Source organism: Carassius auratus, chromosome 16 (genome assembly GCF_003368295.1).
Source record: "Carassius auratus strain Wakin chromosome 16, ASM336829v1, whole genome shotgun sequence".
NCBI classification, from domain to species: Eukaryota; Metazoa; Chordata; class Actinopteri; order Cypriniformes; family Cyprinidae; genus Carassius; species Carassius auratus.
In genome coordinates, this window is record NC_039258.1 from 17,520,855 (window position 1) to 17,538,607 (window position 17,753).

The 17,753-nt window shown below is 35.6% G+C and overlaps 1 protein-coding gene across 3 annotated transcripts in view; it reads left to right on the forward strand.

Annotated features, from left to right (window-relative positions):
- The window catches only part of ephb6 (eph receptor B6), a 45,813-nt gene that overhangs the window by 18,450 nt on the left and 9,610 nt on the right, over positions 1-17,753 (forward strand). For all 3 annotated transcript variants that reach the window (XM_026284501.1, XM_026284500.1, XM_026284499.1), the window contains 7 exons: positions 285-557; positions 3,489-3,652; positions 3,924-4,219; positions 10,918-11,073; positions 15,491-15,762; positions 16,316-16,397; positions 17,252-17,376. In XM_026284501.1, the coding sequence (XP_026140286.1) occupies positions 285-557; positions 3,489-3,652; positions 3,924-4,219; positions 10,918-11,073; positions 15,491-15,762; positions 16,316-16,397; positions 17,252-17,376 (1,368 nt within the window). The remainder of the gene's footprint in view (positions 1-284; positions 558-3,488; positions 3,653-3,923; positions 4,220-10,917; positions 11,074-15,490; positions 15,763-16,315; positions 16,398-17,251; positions 17,377-17,753) is intronic.

The window sequence follows — 17,753 nt, forward strand, 5'->3', positions numbered from 1 at the left end:
GAGAGAGAGAGAGAGAGAGAGAGAGAGAGAGAGAGAAAGATATGTTTTTTAACTATATATATATATATATATATATATATATATATATATATATATATATATATATATATATATTTATTTTTATTTTTTATTTTTTTATCAAATATATAAAAATGTAACTAAACTAGAAAAATTCAAAAGGGATCTGAACTTCATTCTATATTTTCAACATCTTTGTAAACATTTTGTAGCTGTGCCGTATTCATGCCTCAGGTTCATTTTCATTCTCATGTTCCTCCTCTCAGTGGGATGAGGTGAGCGTGTTAGATGACAAGGGGAGACTCATGCGTACCTTTGAAGTCTGCAATGTCAATCAAAACCCTCGTCTCCAAGACAACTGGTTGGCCACGCCCTTCCTGTACCGGCAGTCAGCTCCACGGATCTTTGTGACACTTCGTTTCTCGGTTCGAGACTGTGCCAGTCTACGCTCACCCTCCCCGACATGCAGGGAGACCCTGACACTGTACTACAAACAGGCTGACTCTCAGAGAGAGCTGGAGAGAACCTGGGTAGCTGAGGTGAGCGATGAGGGATTAGCTCATATTTAAGGCCCAAGCCAGAGACTTTAATGAGATTGAAGGAGGATTGAGAAATTTGTACTAAGCACAATGGTACATGGGTCAATGATATGATATTCAATTTTATCTTTGGCTATTCATTCATTACAAAATACAGGAATAATCCAACTCACACACAATGATTTAAGCATCTTCCATGACGGGGATGTTTTTTTTCTATTTCTGAATTAAAAATAAATGTTAAAATATGAATATTTAAAAAGTCATTTGACCAAAAAGACACATAGTCCTACCAACACATACACACACACAAAAACAAAATGATTTTAATGAATTACACTAACATTTAAAAGTTCGGGATCAGTGTTTCTTATAAAATCTTATTTACTCTCACCAAGGCTGCATTTATTTTGCTAAAAAAAAATACAGCTAAATCAGTAATATTGTGAAATATTACTACAATTTAAAATAACTGTTTTCTATTTCAGTATACTTTAAAATACAATTTATTCCTCTGATGGTAATGCTGAATTTTCAGCAGCCATCATTCAAAAATCATTCTAATACACGGATTTGGTCAAATTAGAAACCGTGCTAGAATTATTATTATTATTATTTCAGAATTTTATGATGAATGGGAAGCTAAAAAAGCATTTATTTGAAATAGATATTTAACGATGTAATTTTTTTTACTTTATGGCTGCATTTTATTATATTTAAATATTTATTTAAATGGTATATAAAAATCAAAACCCTATGAAACCAACACTCTGTATGGCTCAGAAAATTAATATTAATGTATAATAATACATGATGGAAGGACTTGTGATTATACTTGTCATTAAGTATAATCTCCAAAATTATAGATCCGTAGCCGGTATTATGACTGCTATGCCCCACAAATGTAACTATAAGGCAAGGAGACATCTCGAGGTCATGTCTAAAAACTTAAGTGTTCACAACTCAAGTCTTTCTTTCCAATGATCCCTTCCTCAGTTATTCTGCAGGACAGTATTAGCATCATAAAACTAACATGAGTGTGTTTAGCCTGTTACCAAATGCTGGGTTGTTGGATACCTTGTCCTACACCCACACACAGACATCATATGAAGGATTTTGGCAGCATTCAGTCTTGTAGCATTCCGTTTTGTTTGACTAACTAAGACATACTTAGAAGATTTGTTATGATGCAGCCTGAGGATCCAATGGGAATCGTTTTTTTAAAGAAAATAAGACCTGCATGCTCTTTGAGTGTCTGTTTATTGTATGAACTACATTTCCTCAGATGCACACTAAGAAGAAAAGATGAAACCTGAAACCTCTGACATATGCCTGCAGGCTTCCAATGAATAATATATTAATGTTAAATATCATGTATCTTTCATAGCTTCAATCAAATCAAATACTAATTGAATTATTATTATCCTGTTGTTCAATTAACAATGTGAATCAACACTGCTGAATATATCTTTAGACTTTTCTGGGAAGGATGGCCTCAAGGGATGTATAACTTCTACGAGTGCAATTTCCTGGTTGTGTTTGTTAGAGGAAGATACACAGAGTGGTTTTATGACACTGTTCTGTGGAGTCTCAGTGGTTTGTGTGGCGTATTATTCGTCAGGGGAGAAGATCATGCTAAAAACAAGAAATATAAGCTGTTGTTATATCTCTGGAAATGTTATGTGGTCCATCATCATTTTAGAAATCATCAGAAGCTATATATCACTTGAAAACATAAAATCTCAAAATTCATCCTTTAAAACCCATTTTAAAATCAGACATTGTATTACCATGTAAATGGTACATCAAAATCATGTTACAAAATGTTTTCAGTCATGAATTAAAAAAATTTGGGTTTGTATCATGCATATTCAAGTCTATCTTCAAAAACGTGAGTGACAGTTAACAGGTTAAATGCTGCCGCACTAAAAATAGCTCCTAGAAGGAATAGTTCGTCCCAAAACTGAGGTTCTGTTATATTATTTAATCACCCTCATGTTGCTCCAAACCCATATGCTGCTATTTATTCAGTGAAAGACCAAATTCCAGGGACACATCTGATGGCATTTTGCTTGGAGATTTGACTTGAATGAATAGCAGGCTACACTGGAGCTTGTGTCCACGAGAATATTGCACTGTTGGCGTTCACCACTGTTAACTGCTGCAGTAAACACTCAAACAGTAAAAAAAATAAATAAATAAAAACTAATCACAGTGCCGAATTACAATTCAATTTACATATCTGTCAATTTACAAAGCACCATAGCCTCTCCACAAACTGAAGTAAATACTAATATATCTATGTCATGTCATATATCTACATAACAGCATCATGGTAACACTCAACACTAAAATAAACATAAATTTAACCACATAAGTTGTCACATAAAACCCAAATATACATAACTGATAACAAAACCAATTAGAAACCACAATTTTGTCAATTAAATCAAATGTAAAGTGTCAACTAAGGAATGCTGGGATTGTCAGATTACAGATTTTGCTTTAATAATATGGCAGCACTTTATTGCAAACATATTTTAAACAGTACTATTTACTGTAAGCTTACATGAAATGTAAATTTGGATCTATGATATTTTTTCTTATACAGTAAGGACACTTTTTACTGTAGTATTTTTATAGCCTTTTACATTTGAAATTAAAATAATTTTACAGGGCTGAATTAGTTCTCAAGAAACATTTCTCATAGGTTTTTATGTAATTTAACTGCTATTACTCTAAGAGCTGTCACTGCTGAACATGACGCAGATCTGACATGCATGAAATCACAGCATATGGGTTTGAAACGACATAAGGTGGATTAGATAACAGAATTCAACATTTTGCCAAAATTTCCTTTTAAACGTGACAGACATATATTGAGTAGTAGTAGTACTGCTCTCTGAGGTTCTCTCTCTCTCTCTCCTCAAGCCTTCCAATGGAGAGACAAGAGAGGGCTGGGTGAAGATCGACACCATTGCAGCAGACAAGAGTTTCAGTCGCGTGGAGCCAAGTCTACCTCACCAGTACAAACCTGAGAACGCCCGACGCATTAACATCAAAACCCGCAGCTTTGCTCCTCTCACACGAAAAGGGTACGATGATGACCTTTTACCTTTCCTCTGTCTCCACTAAACCTTTTGATGAATGAAAGTCATTGTGTGCAGATGAAATGAGGATATGGTCACTCAGGATCAGGCAATTCAGCTGAGTAAATATCAGCCACAGTGTTAATATTTACCTTGATATGGTCTGAATATGAAAACAAACAACTGTTATTAGTCTGTATGGTCTCAACGGATGTTTTGATGGCTGCTAAGGTTATCATCTGTCTTTTTTCATCATGCTTATTTTTGTCTTTTTCAGGTTTGTTTTAGCTATAGTAGACAGCGGAGCATGTGTGTCACTCATGGGTGTTTCCGTATTTTATCGTCGCTGTCCAGCAACCAGTCGCTTCCTGGCTTTCTACCCAGCCACGCCCTCAGGGGCGGAGCCAACGTCTCTAGTTCCAGTGACTGGAACTTGTGTACCTCACAGCCAATCACAGGGTGGGACAGCACCGAGAATGCACTGTAACACAGAAGGTGAATGGCTGGTGCCTGTTGGAGGATGCACGTGTGATGCAGGATATGAGCCCAATCATAACGGCTCGGCCTGTTTAGGTGAGTCAGTAAAACATGCAGTCTAATGGCGGGAATTTTGATTCATCTCAGTGACTCAAATTCTTTTAATCCAATCACAAAAAATATTTGTTCACTGGTTAATTCAGTGACAGGATATGAGCCTAATCCTAATAGCTTGGACTGTTTAGTTGAGTAAACAAAACATGTTGTATTATGATCAGGATTTTGATAAATCCCAGTTATATATAGTAGCTTGGCATGTTTAGGTGAGTTTACAAACTTGTAGTCCAATGATGTGGAATTTGATTCATCTCAGCGACTCAAAACTTTGAAAAAAAAAAAATCACCAAATAGATTTGTTCAGATTCAGTGATTTATTCTGCAGGTCACATCGTAAGGTCAGTAGGTGTCAGCAAATCTTTTTTATGAGTGAGTCATTGAATCATTTATAACTTGTTAAAACAAAAGTCACAACCGAAGCGAAGTCTTTATTACTATTTTCCTAAAATATTCGTAAAGATACTCTAAAAAGAGTTTTTAAGCATTAAAAGTGTCTACTCAACAAATGAAAAAAGAATATATACATATTTTCAAACTTTTTTCAAACAATTTATTTTTTATTTCATTTATTTGTTCTATCACATTACTATTCAGGTGAACTGATAAAAGTTGAAAGGTAACAATTAAGAGCGATTAGACATAGCACCTAAAATTTATACATTCTTTATACATTCACCTAAGCTTAATGTTAAAAATGCTATTTGTCGACAACCTATGTACAGTCAGTGTGCTTATTTGAAGAGATTTTTTTTTATCTCAGTACACTTTGTTTAGATTTCATGTTATCTCACTATTGGTGGGGCCCATTTACATGATTTTGTCTGGGGCCCAACAAACCCATGGGCTGGACCTGAGCTCATCACATTTACACTGAGGATGATTCGCTAACGTTTGACAAATACTTCTAACCAGCAACCCCCTTTCACTCACCTTATCATTTCATTGTGTATGCGTCATTGTTGTGTCACTTATCTTTGAATCAGAACTCAGAATGCTAATTACCAACGGAATTTGATGGACAGAAAATGGCACACTGTGTATTCAGACAAGCGGGAAAAGGCCCATAAACACAGATCTAATTAAAGACACAAAAGATGTGCTGTATTGCATGCACTTTTTTGTGATTGCAAGTTACAAATTTGTCTCCACGAGTTAACTAACGACAGTCCCCATTTGGAAAAATATTAGTTAAATAATATTTCTTAAAGGGTAAGCTAAATGTTATCTGTTAGGATTATGTTAGGGTAGTACAAATTCATGTTAGTCTAAATAATAACAGATAAACAGTAAAGACTTCTTTATTGATACAAAATAATATTTTTAAAGCTGCAGTCCAACACCAGCCAGTGTTCCAACCATCTTCTTACTTTAGCCTGATTCACAATGTTAAGCTTATAATAATGTTTTCTTAATTTGAGTTGTAAAGGTAGGTTTTCGTTGGAAATTTGAGCGTGGTACTGTGTCATTACGTCGCGTCTGTAAACATAAAGAAGTTGTCCCAGCTACTAGGCTATTGCATGTGAAGTTCCTGCAGGGAGCGGATCGTTTATAGCCTTTTCTCACAGCAGCTGGAATAATTACATTTTTCATTTTGATGGCGGATTGTAATGCAGAAAGGATTATATGTTTATGCAATGCATGTAATTGATATTAGATTATATTCCAGTTTTAAATGTGCATCTGATTACACATAGCCTACGTGGAATTACACAAGTTTTGTATTTTCTTTTTTTTTATATTGTCTTTCTCCTTCCTCTTCTTCTTTTTTTTTATTTTGTATTGTCTGTTGGCTGACAGAGAAGAAACAAAAAGAGTGAGAATTTCTGGAATGTTAAAGACGCACTCATCTTTTTCATCAAGTCAATTTTTTTCTGTCTATCAAATGGAGGATATGAGGTCAGAGAGGAAGAGAGATAGACATGCAACCGAAGTGAAGGAGAGCTGAAAGGGGTTAAATTCTGGGGGCGATGCGAGTAAATCAGACAAGAAGTTTTGGGATATCTTGAAGACGAAAGTAGAGTGGTGGGGAGATGGAGAGAGAGTGGGATAAGAGAGGGATGTGACACATTTAGGTCATGGTGAAGTAATGGCCATTCAGCTGAACAAGTGACAGAAACCACAGGGAAGAGGAGGGGGAAGGACATAGTAGTGGACATGAGTTGAAGACTAGAGCACTGAGATAGCAGAAATCACACAGAACATGCTAGATTGACAGATGGAGTCGTGTGTGGAGCAAGTTTTATTTTGAGTGCTATGGCATGTTATACGTGATGTATATTCTTGAGTGCAGCTGTTCCATATTTCATTTACATTCAAATTTGATGATGTCTCATTTAGCAGCAAACCGATTTGAACTTCCATCTGCCCTGTATTGCTATCAGAGCTTAGTAACTCAAGTGACAAGAATGTGAATTGACCTAAATTGATCAAAATTTTAAACCTGAGACTGTGTTTCATAACTAAAGTAACCTGCTCTGTCTTGACTTGTTGAGATTTCCTTCTCTTCTGAAAATGGATAAGATCTGCTAAAGATTTAATAGCGTTATTAAAATTGTGTTTTTCTAAGTGAGTGTTAGACAATGGCAAATCTAATCTAAATGTAATATATATATATATATATATATATATATATATATATATATATATATATATATATATTAAATGAGCGTTCAGTGAACATCTACCGATACAGATACACATTGTATAATATTTTCTAGACATATGTGTAGATATCAGACAACAGATTGAGTCTGAGTGAGTTGTTTGCTAAAGATCAAGTCTCATAGCCCTCAAAGATATTGAATGTTCTTTTGCTTTGACCTTAGATTCGATAGTCTTTAAAGCATGACCAAGCGGATGAAACAATTACACCTGCTCATCCACAGATGAATACTTTTTACTGCATAGTGGACAGCTTAGCATCCATCTTTTCATCCGCTTGTGCCTAATATCAAATGTCATTTACAGAATCTTCCAGATAATGTTTTTTGTTAGATTAGTGTTTTTTTAGGTGGAATGACTCATTCCTACTTCTGACTTACTAATTAACTAAATCTCAGCTTTGAATGTAGGGGTGATGATAATTTGATGGAAAATTGATATCCTCTATGTTGCTAATGCCATTCAAATAGCAAAAAAGCAACTCTTGACTCCTGTCATTCAGTGACTGGGGTATTCAGTGACAATGCAGTTTTACAGGATTCTCTTAAAAGAATGAAACCATAATGTAACCTCTGGTGACCATGAGGTTGTTTATAATTTGCAGAGAGTTTCCTGAATGTATTAAAACCATTATATTGGCACTGTTGCTATAAATACTATCATATTATCCACAAAGCTTGTTGATAGTAGATTGCCTGTATTTGCTTATTTCCACAGGCTGCTCCAGAGCAACAAACTGTGAATATGTTTTATTTTTAATGTTTTGTGAGAGGAAAGGCCTGCCAAAAGAGTTGGCCATTTGTGTTTGATGTTTTTTTTTCTTTTCTTTTTTTTTTTTTTTTTGTGCAAGCAAGATTTAGTTGTATCATACTCAAATCATCTGCTATCAAACGGCTGTCCACTACAGATGGGACGTCCAGGAGCTTTCAGTCTCCACTTTAGCCACTGCTGAACAATCTAATTAACAGAAAACAAATGCATTGTGTAATGCCAAGAGTCAGCAGAGCATTACAAGCAAATCATTTCACATTAAATGGGATAATTATGGAGATTAATTAGAGTAAAATGTATTTCCTAGGGTGGTTTCTACATAGCGGTTTGAGATGCACAGCCCAAAGAGAGAAAGTGGAAGAGAGAGAGAGAGAGAGAGAGAGAGAGAGAGAGAGAGAGCACTAAACAAGTGCATACCTTTTTATGTCCCGTTTTTGAAGTTGTGTGTCAGTCACTGTTTGTTGTTTGAGTGTTCATGTGTTTATGTGTGCTTGTGCATCTGTGTGCTTTAGTTGTAACGCTGCAAGCCAAATAAAGAGAATGAGAGCAACCACGAGAGGAAGAGAGACAGAGAGAGAAAAAGAGAGAGAGAGAGAGAAATTGGGTCAGCGATCTAAATACCAAGTACGATGTCAACGGCAAATTATACACTCCACTAAGGTCTCTCGTTCTCTCTGTCCGTTTGCTTTTATAGTTTCCCTTCATCTGCACCTTTTTCAATGTCTCTTTCAGTTCCTCTCTGAATACAACACATTCCCTAATTTAATTTTTCATCACTTTTGTTTTTGTTTGAGGCGAGCTCTATTTAAACATGAACAGCCCCTCCTCCAGCAATGCCTTTAGCTCAATTCACTCTCGATTTGTCAAACACACACATAAACCTGTTTAAACCAACATGCACTTTCACTAAAATGATAATATAATATAATATAATATAATATAATATAATATAATATAATATAATATAATATAATATAATATAATATAATATAAAGTTATATTTGATTGTACAACAAATATAATTAATGATATAGTTATATAATAGTTTCAATCAGTTTTTAATTTTATATGGTGTCTGACATATATATATATATATATATATATATATATATATATATATATATATATATATATATATATATATATATATATATATATATATTAGATATTATATGATATTATATTATATGATATTATATATATAATATATATATAATTTATAATTCAAGACATTTATTATGTTAGAAACAATTTCTATTTTAAATTAATTCTGCTTAATTGAGCTTTCTGTTCATCCAAGAATCACATATGTGTGTGTGTGTGTGTGTGTGTGTGTACAAATGTTACGTGTGTGTGTGTGTGTGTGTGTGTGTGTGTGTGTGCGTGTGTGTGTGAAATAATATGAGATTATGATCTCATTAAATAGAACATTTGATAGAATTTTATAAATTCATAATAGAATCAGCTTTCTAGAACCAGCATGGGTTATCTGGCAGTATAAGCCAAGCCACACACTTTGTCATGTGTTGGAGAAAGAAAGGCTGTAAACAACATTATGATTAAATATTTCAAATGTTTACTGCCAGTGATTTCTGTGCCTCTTGAAAACATTTAACCCCTTCATTCTCAACACTGGATTTCCTTAAAAATAGCATCATTTTTTTCAATTTAACACATACAAATTAATATATATATATATATATATATATATATATATATATATATATATATATATATATATATATATATATATATATATATATATATATATATATATACTCTAATGCCAGAAATGCATGTCATGAAAACACCTTTTGTGACTGCCTTCTACGGATCAAATTGAATTTGAATCAAATTGATCTCATTAATTGATAAGAAATCTGGGCCAATTAATAACAGCCATAAATGTGTTAAATAATTTTTATGAGGAAACTAGATGCCCTGTGGCTAAATAGTGGCCGCTAGAGAAGGAAATGAGAAAGCGATTGGCTGATAAGTGGGCGAACGGAGAGTGTGAATAAGAAAAAGAGAAATGTTGAAAGGTGTTGGAGATGTCTGAGGAGTGAGGAAGTTTTGTAGCTAGAACGTGTCTTTTGTCACAGGATAATATAATCCAACCACATGAAAGATAGATGGACAACGCTCTCTTTCTTTTCTCTCACGATGCCCATCTTTCATTCGTTCTTTCTCACTTCTCTCAGTATTGTTTAGGAGTGAATATCAAACCTGACAGACAAGTGAGAACATAAAAATCCTTTTAGCTTCCTGCAAGCTGAAATCTCTTTCGTCCCTTCTCTCTCTGTCTCTCTTTGAAGTGCTTTAAATGTGTTATACGTGCCTGACCTGTCTATTCACTGGAGGGCAGAGGACGTGTGAGAACTTCAAGGCTGACAAGAATGAAACAGAAACTCTTAACTCTATCAACTGTAATTATGTTAAAGCATTACAGTGTCAAAGCACTTGAACATATCACAGCATTCCTGTCACAAGTGTCATAAAACATGCTCTTCTCTGACTCAGTGGTTATATTGTTTGATAAGCCTGATTCACTTGGACATTTCAGTGCGGGTTATGCAAACATATTGATTCCCCAGTGTACCTAATATTGTGTTTGTTGTGGTTTGTTCTGTAGCCACACAATTGAAAGGATGGAGATCATTGCTGAGGTTCAAGCTGGGTCACAGTCGATCTCCAGTAAAAGGTTGACGTGTTTCACAGCTGCAGAGTATATCCAATTGCAAACAGTCCAATGAAGCAGCGTTTTTCTTAACATTAACAGCCAATCAGAGATCTCAGGGTCATAGCAATTACATCACTGGGTGGCGAGTGATTCTGAAGATGTGACATGTTACAAAACCAGAAGCGATTTCTCATTGAATTACACCCTGTCAGAATAACAACAATCAAGCTGAGCGACTATGCCTTTGCTTCTTGTTTTCTTGATAATTATACATCTGACTAAACAAAACAAGTGCCTTAGAGAACAATAGACCTTGATTATTAAATTTCCACCCACTAATTGAGTGTGTCTGAAACTAATTGTTTTCCAATTCTTTTTGTGACAGTTTATATTTCACTTGCCAGTCGTGGCATCCAGTTGGATCATTATATGGCCCTTCTGTACTCGCCATCCAGTTCTTGGTGTAATTGATAGAATTCCCAAGCCGGAATCTGACACTTTCCAAACAGCTTGAGTGCATTTTGTGCCATAATTATAATGTTTTTCTTTTGTGTCTTTTCAATAGCATGCTCAGTCGGGTCCTATAAACCTGTGGCCGGCTCAGTTTCGTGCACAGAGTGTCCAGCTAACAGCAGAACCAGTTCAGAAGGGTCTAAACTTTGTGAATGTCGGAGTGGCTACTACCGCGCACCCACCGATGCTAACACCACTGCCTGCACAAGTAAGAGCGCAACTAGCTATAATGTATGTAAGAAGATAAGACAAAGGATAAACAAGCATTGTAAATAAACTAGCATACAAAATGTAAAAAACTTGCATTAGGCATAGTGGCTGGGGCAGTACCCTTAAGCCCAAGAAACATTGCATGATTTATCAATCTTATAAAATCACAACATGTGACATGGATCTAATAAACTTGGGTAAAACATGTATGTAGACTGTACGATGATAAATATTGACTCGTATGCTATGACGCATGGTACTTTAGAAGCATAAAATGTCATCATTATGCGCTAGTGGTAAACATAAGAGCAAGTTGAATCACACTTTACCTGTTGTAGTTTGTATGTGTGACAAAAAAAAGTGGTGAAAGAGGAAGGGATAAGAGCTTAAGGTAATTAGATTTATGTTTTAGCGCCATGTCGTGTTGATTTCATATGGCATTTGTATTGGCTGGTCATTAAACGTGGGTTGTAGCTGCAAACACACTTAGGGCCCTATCATACACCTCGCGTTTTCACCTACATTTTCCCATCCAGCGCCAGGTCGTTTAATTAGCAAATGCATTTGCACTCATTTGTGCGCCCATGGGCGTGCTGGTCTAAAAAAGAGGTGTGTTCAGGTGCATTGCTATTTTTAGGAGCTGAAAATAGACTGCGCCATAGACCAACTCAAACCTGGTCTAAAGTCTGCCGCAATGTTTTTTCTTTGTTATTTAAAGAGCGCTCACGCTGCTTATTAAACGCAGGGATGCACAGCAGCACACAAACATGCCAAATATTAAAAATTAAAGGATTGCAATGCATAAGAATTTAATGCCTACGTGTCATAATGGATAGTTATCACATGTCTCAGAATTAGGCTATCTATTTGCTTGCACACGAGCATCTCCATTTCATCTTGGAGATGCTAATATCTTTGCACTTGCCAAATTCTGCCGCGTAAATAGCAAATCCATCAGGGCACGAGCACAACTGGCTCTTAAAGGGAATGGAAGATGAGACTCTGATTGGTTTATTGCACTTTATGCCCAAAAAACACCCATTACTCATTAAAAATAAGGACAACCCGTTTAGACCATGTGCCCGGGCACACCAACCGTTTTTCTGTCGTTAAAATAGCAAAAGTGGATTTGGAAACGGCCTGAGTGTAACTGCGCCGTGCGCTTACTTTGCATTTAGATCGTTAAAATAGGGCACTTGGGGTGGTGATGAATTTCGCGCATTTCCATTTCCCTTCAAATTGCACAAATTTTCATTGCGAATTGAAAATATCCCTAATGGAAACGCATCAATTCCGCAAAAACGCCCATATATTACTAAAATGTTCTTACACTTAAGGTGGTTTTCAGTTAATGTGAAAAAGGAATAATTCGCAAAACTGCAATGGAAATGTTTTGTTTTTTTTTCTCACATTTACAGGTCACATGGCCTATGTAAAAACTCAGATGATCATTCTTCAGTGATTCAGTGATAGGCCTAAGTGGCTTCGCTGCCGTATAAAGGGGGTTTCCCTACCATCATTGCTTAGACAATTTACACTGCACAGGTTTGCGCTGCAGTGTGGCTCTGATACAGCCACTGAAGCTGATAGCTTTTTTATGTTTTTATACAGTCTATGATTTATTCCAGTCATGCAAGGCATGTTTCTGAAGTGGCTCTCTTTGCTGCTTCTGTAGATACATGCATAAGCCTCCTTTGAATATAGCCAAAATCCATCAAAATCCCACCAAAACCCATTGCCATGACTTATCACGAGAGGCAAAAGGTAACGTTTTAGTCGCATAACATTGGTTAATGAAAACACCATCATTTCACAATACTTTTTTGTATCAACATTTATAAAATATCGCCAAAGTTTTGCACAAATTTAGAATGGAAACTCACCTACTGTCAGAAAATTATCGTAGGCTGTCTTTGGTCGCAAGACCATAACAACAGCCATCTTTGAACCTCTCTTACTGTACGACACAGGACCACCGATTAAAAGCCATGATCAGAGTAATCACCACATTTTTTTTTTATGATGCCAATCTTTTGTCTGGGACAGCCGGAAATTGTACAGTGTGTCTCTGGCTTTTTATAGGGGCAACTTTTTACCTTATCTCCCCTAAAAGGTGGGTATTGGTACCTTAATGTAGTAATGTGTACCCTTAAAGAACTACTGTGAGTTTATGGGTAAAAAAATAAAGGTACAAATATTTCTTGTTTCATGGTACTGCCCAACGCTTTTAAAAATAAAAACCCCAAAAGGGTGTTTTTTGTTCCCCAAAGAACCTTACAGTGAACAGTTCTTCAATTAACCATTTTGAAGAGCATCTTAAAAATCTAAAGAGACTTTTTCTACTATAAAGAAACATTTCTACATTTGAAAGGTTCCATGGATGTTCTTCATGGAACTATCGATGCTAATAAAGAACCTTTATTTTTAAGCAGTGACAAGCATTTGTACCCCTTAAGGTAGAACCCAGAGGATTTTGTTGTGGTACAGTAATTATACACCTTTTTTCTAGCAAGGTGACTGCGTTTTAAAATGGGAGGCCCTTCCGGTTTGGAGATGTTCCACTCAAAAAGACTAAAACAAATCATTTAATTTCATTTCACTTCATGTTCTATTTTCAATTTACTCCCAATTACCCCCGATTTCATTACCATGCATCCCATGAATAATTAACTGGAATGCACTAAGAGTCTCTCACTTTTCTGCCCAAATCCTCATGTCTCTTTCCAGGTTTGTTTTCATGTGGATGCTATAAAATGCAATTCTGTTCTAATCCCTGTTAGCAGTATTTACTGAAATGTTTCTAAAGCAGATAATACAATATTTGTTATCTGTTAAAATAATAATTAAAAAATACCTTTTTGAAAAATTGTCACTCAATGTTAATATCAATGAACATGTTCGATTAAGGCAATCTACAGTGTGTTACATAATATCACTACAGTGATATTTATGCATGACATTGTTGGGGAAATAATCAAGCTTTTGGTGTTATTTGTGGTATGTTGAAAGTAATTAGTCAATGCTTTTACACTTTTAAATTTCCTTTTAATGATTGATTGTTGAAGGATGCGTAAAATAATAATATCACTTCATTGTGGCCAGATGCTGGAAAAGCTTATGATTGCATTCATAGAGTGAACCTTTTGATGTTTTTTTTTTACAGTGTGTTGGAAATGAATTAATGCGAAACATCATGTTGAGTATGAAAAAAGGGTTATAGCAGGTAGAAAAAGCAGGTACTTCTGCCAATAGTTAAAGGAACTATGAAAACATTCCTCTGATGTGAAAGCCCTGGTCAATGACATCAAACACTTTTTTTCTGATATATTAATTTATGCAAAAATACAATAACAATTTTGCTTTTAATTTTATGCAGTTAGAAGACCTTATTATGCAACTCACAAAAGTGGAACAAAAGCAATTTGTCAGTGGCTTAACAATATGTATACAATGACAAGATTATTTTACATCTAAATTATGTAGCAAGCTGGAGAAGAGGAGGCATGCAGAGAAGATTTTTATTTTATTTATTTTTTGTAAATGCATTGGTTTAAGGCTGTGTGGGGATAAAGTTTCAAAAGTGGTGTGTCTTCAGCTGCTTTAAAGTTATGATGGTCTCAGCACTTAGGATTGAGCTTGGCAGCTTGTTCCATCAGAGAGGAACAGAGAGGGGTAGGTTTTGGAAAGCATCTTTTTGCCTTGATGTGATGGAACAATATATATATATATATATATATATATATATATATATATATATATATATATATATATATATATATATATATATATATATATATATATAAAAATTGCAGGATGATATCATAATGATGGAAAAATAGTTTTTTTATTTTTCTTGGAAAAATAATATCTCTGCAAAACCTCTTCACAGCTTATTAATTTTGAAAAATGTATTGTCTGCCAAAACAAGACACTTGGTGTGACCAACATGCAGAAGAAAAAATAGAAAATGACTTAATGACAGAAAACAGAAAATGATTTCATAGAAAGGACCCCCGCAGAACCTCAAACTCACTGATTTGTTTCATTTGTAAAACAATAATAATAATATGAATATGACTGATAAAACATTAACAACAAAAAATTGTACCTTGAAAAAGACATGAAAAATATTTTATGAAGATTTTGATTATGAAGTGATTATGATTAAGATATAAAAAAGGCTATTTTGATAATTTTACTTTATGATAAGTCATTCAATGAAAAAAAAAATATTCAAAATAATTTTTTTGTTTTTTAATGACATGACATGAATACAAATAACATTTCTGAAAAAAAATTAAATAATTTAAAAGGCTTAATTTTCTTAACCATGGGCACTCATTTGTCATTGACCCAAATATTAACCAAATCCCTACAAAGTTTAATTTCATGACGGTGTTTGTTTTCTTTCTCAGGCCCTCCATCAGCGCCGGCGTCTCTGTCGTGGGAGTATGAGAGTTCAGAGGGTGGGGTGTCACTACGCTGGAGACCGCCTGTGAACATGGGGGGACGGAGTGAAGTTTGGTACGGTGTGGTGTGTCGAATCTGCCCCTCTGCTACTAGCACACCACCAAGCATGTGTTCCTGGTGTGGAGATACTGTCACTTTTTCCCCTTCTCAAACTGGCTTAAAGCAGACAAGGGTCACCCTCAAAAACCTGCTTACTAGAGTCACATACCTCATACAGGTAATTACCTACAGGCACTTGGTTCATATAGACCCAGAGCCTCATAGTAGATTAACATTATTGAATAACAGGATTGTGTTATAAATCAATAAATATTACAGCATAAATAACCATTCGATTTGGAACGTTATTATAAATTGCGTTTTTTTATCGTGTTAACACATTAATTAACGGCAACAATTTTTTTTTCGAAAGATCATGTTGCAATGAAGACTGGTGTAATGACTGCTGAAAATTCAGCTTGGCACTCACTTTAATTACATCTTAACATATATTAAAATAGAAAACCATTATTTTGAATTGTTATTATTTTCTTTGATATTACCATTTTTACTGTATTTTGGAATCTTGGTGAGCTTTAAAGACAATTTTCAGAAATATCCTACCAACCCCAAATTTTAAACAGCAGTGCAAGTTCCTACACAGAAATTAAGCTACAAAAATAAACTTAACCTGATAAATATTCACCACACAATACGCATCATTATGCCTTAATGCAGCTTATGTCCATGGAAGAGCGTAGCTGCAAAATGAGTTTTGTATGGTTTTACAGGTTCAAGCAATAAATGAAGTGTCAGCGCTGAGCCCTTTTCCACCTCAGTTTGCCAGCATCAACTTCACCACCAGCCAATCAGGTACGAGAAAAGCAAATGTATGCTGGGACTATCCACAATATGTGTGTGCACCAAACTCTCTGCTCGGTGTATTAAGGTCTTTCTGCGTCTGTCACTATGACTAGTCGTCCTCCTCCCCTGTCTTTCCGCTTCCTCTCCCCACGGTCAGTCTTTCCATCCATCTCTCTCTTCTGTTCATCATTTTTCTTCATCTGCTCTTTGGACCCAGGTGGCTTTGGGTCACGATATGCTGTCATTTCATATAATGGTCAAGAAAGCAACAAGAGAGACGGAAAGATATGAAGAATGGAGGGAGGATAATCAATGTGGCAGCCCACAGAAACTTTGGAAACAAAAGGCGCAATTCAGACCTCCCCCTCTCTTGCTCTCTCTCTTTTCTATCTTTAGTAGTAACTCAAGCTCAGATGGATTCTACAGACCTTTAATATGACTAGTATACATAACTTGACCATTATTTGAGACGTGAGGGCTGCTGATCGAACAGGATTGAGTCACCTATCCGTGTGCTTCCACATGACTGATTAACAGACAGAGAAAGCGGCTGAGACGAAGGGGGTCAGGGGGCTTCACAAGAGGGAGGGAGAGGAGAATGGTTAACTCATGACCTCATTAACACAGATGAGGTTTCAGACATGTCTATCTAACCATCAAACACGCAGCAAAGCATGATGCAAATTACTTATTACATGTGAATCCATGTGTGTATTATCGCTATTAACAGATAAAAAGCATTTATAATGAGGATGGAGGAGAACATCTATTTTAAAGCATTCAGAGCAGTAGAAAAGTAGCTGTTTGTTATGAAGTGATGAGCCCCCGTGTGGTCACTCTTATAATTACATGTGCAATTCCAGTGCCTTCTGAGGTGCCCATGCTGCACCAGTTGAACAGAGTTCACGACTCCATCACACTGTCCTGGCCTCAGCCTGACCGGCCCAACGGGGACATCCTAGAATACCAGCTCCGGTACTACGACAAGGTCAGTACTGTTGTTTATACAATATATCGAAAGCAGGCTTGTCAAACTCCACGCTTATGGAGGGCCACAGTCCTGCTCCAACACGTCACCATACCTTTAGATCTAAAACAGAACTGAAGACCTTGATTAGCTGGTTTAGTTGTTTAATTAGAGATGGAGCTAAACTCTATGGGCTATGGCCCTCCACGAACGAGAAAAAATAAATATACTAAAACATTTATTTCATGCTAAGTATAGGCCTACTACAAATATATTTACATATTTATGTACTTTATACAAATACGCTGCTGAAGTGGAACTATTGGAAGGATACTTCAGATACACTTATTGAAAAGAACAATATTATTCAAAAACCATACAGTCCTCATCAATAGTGA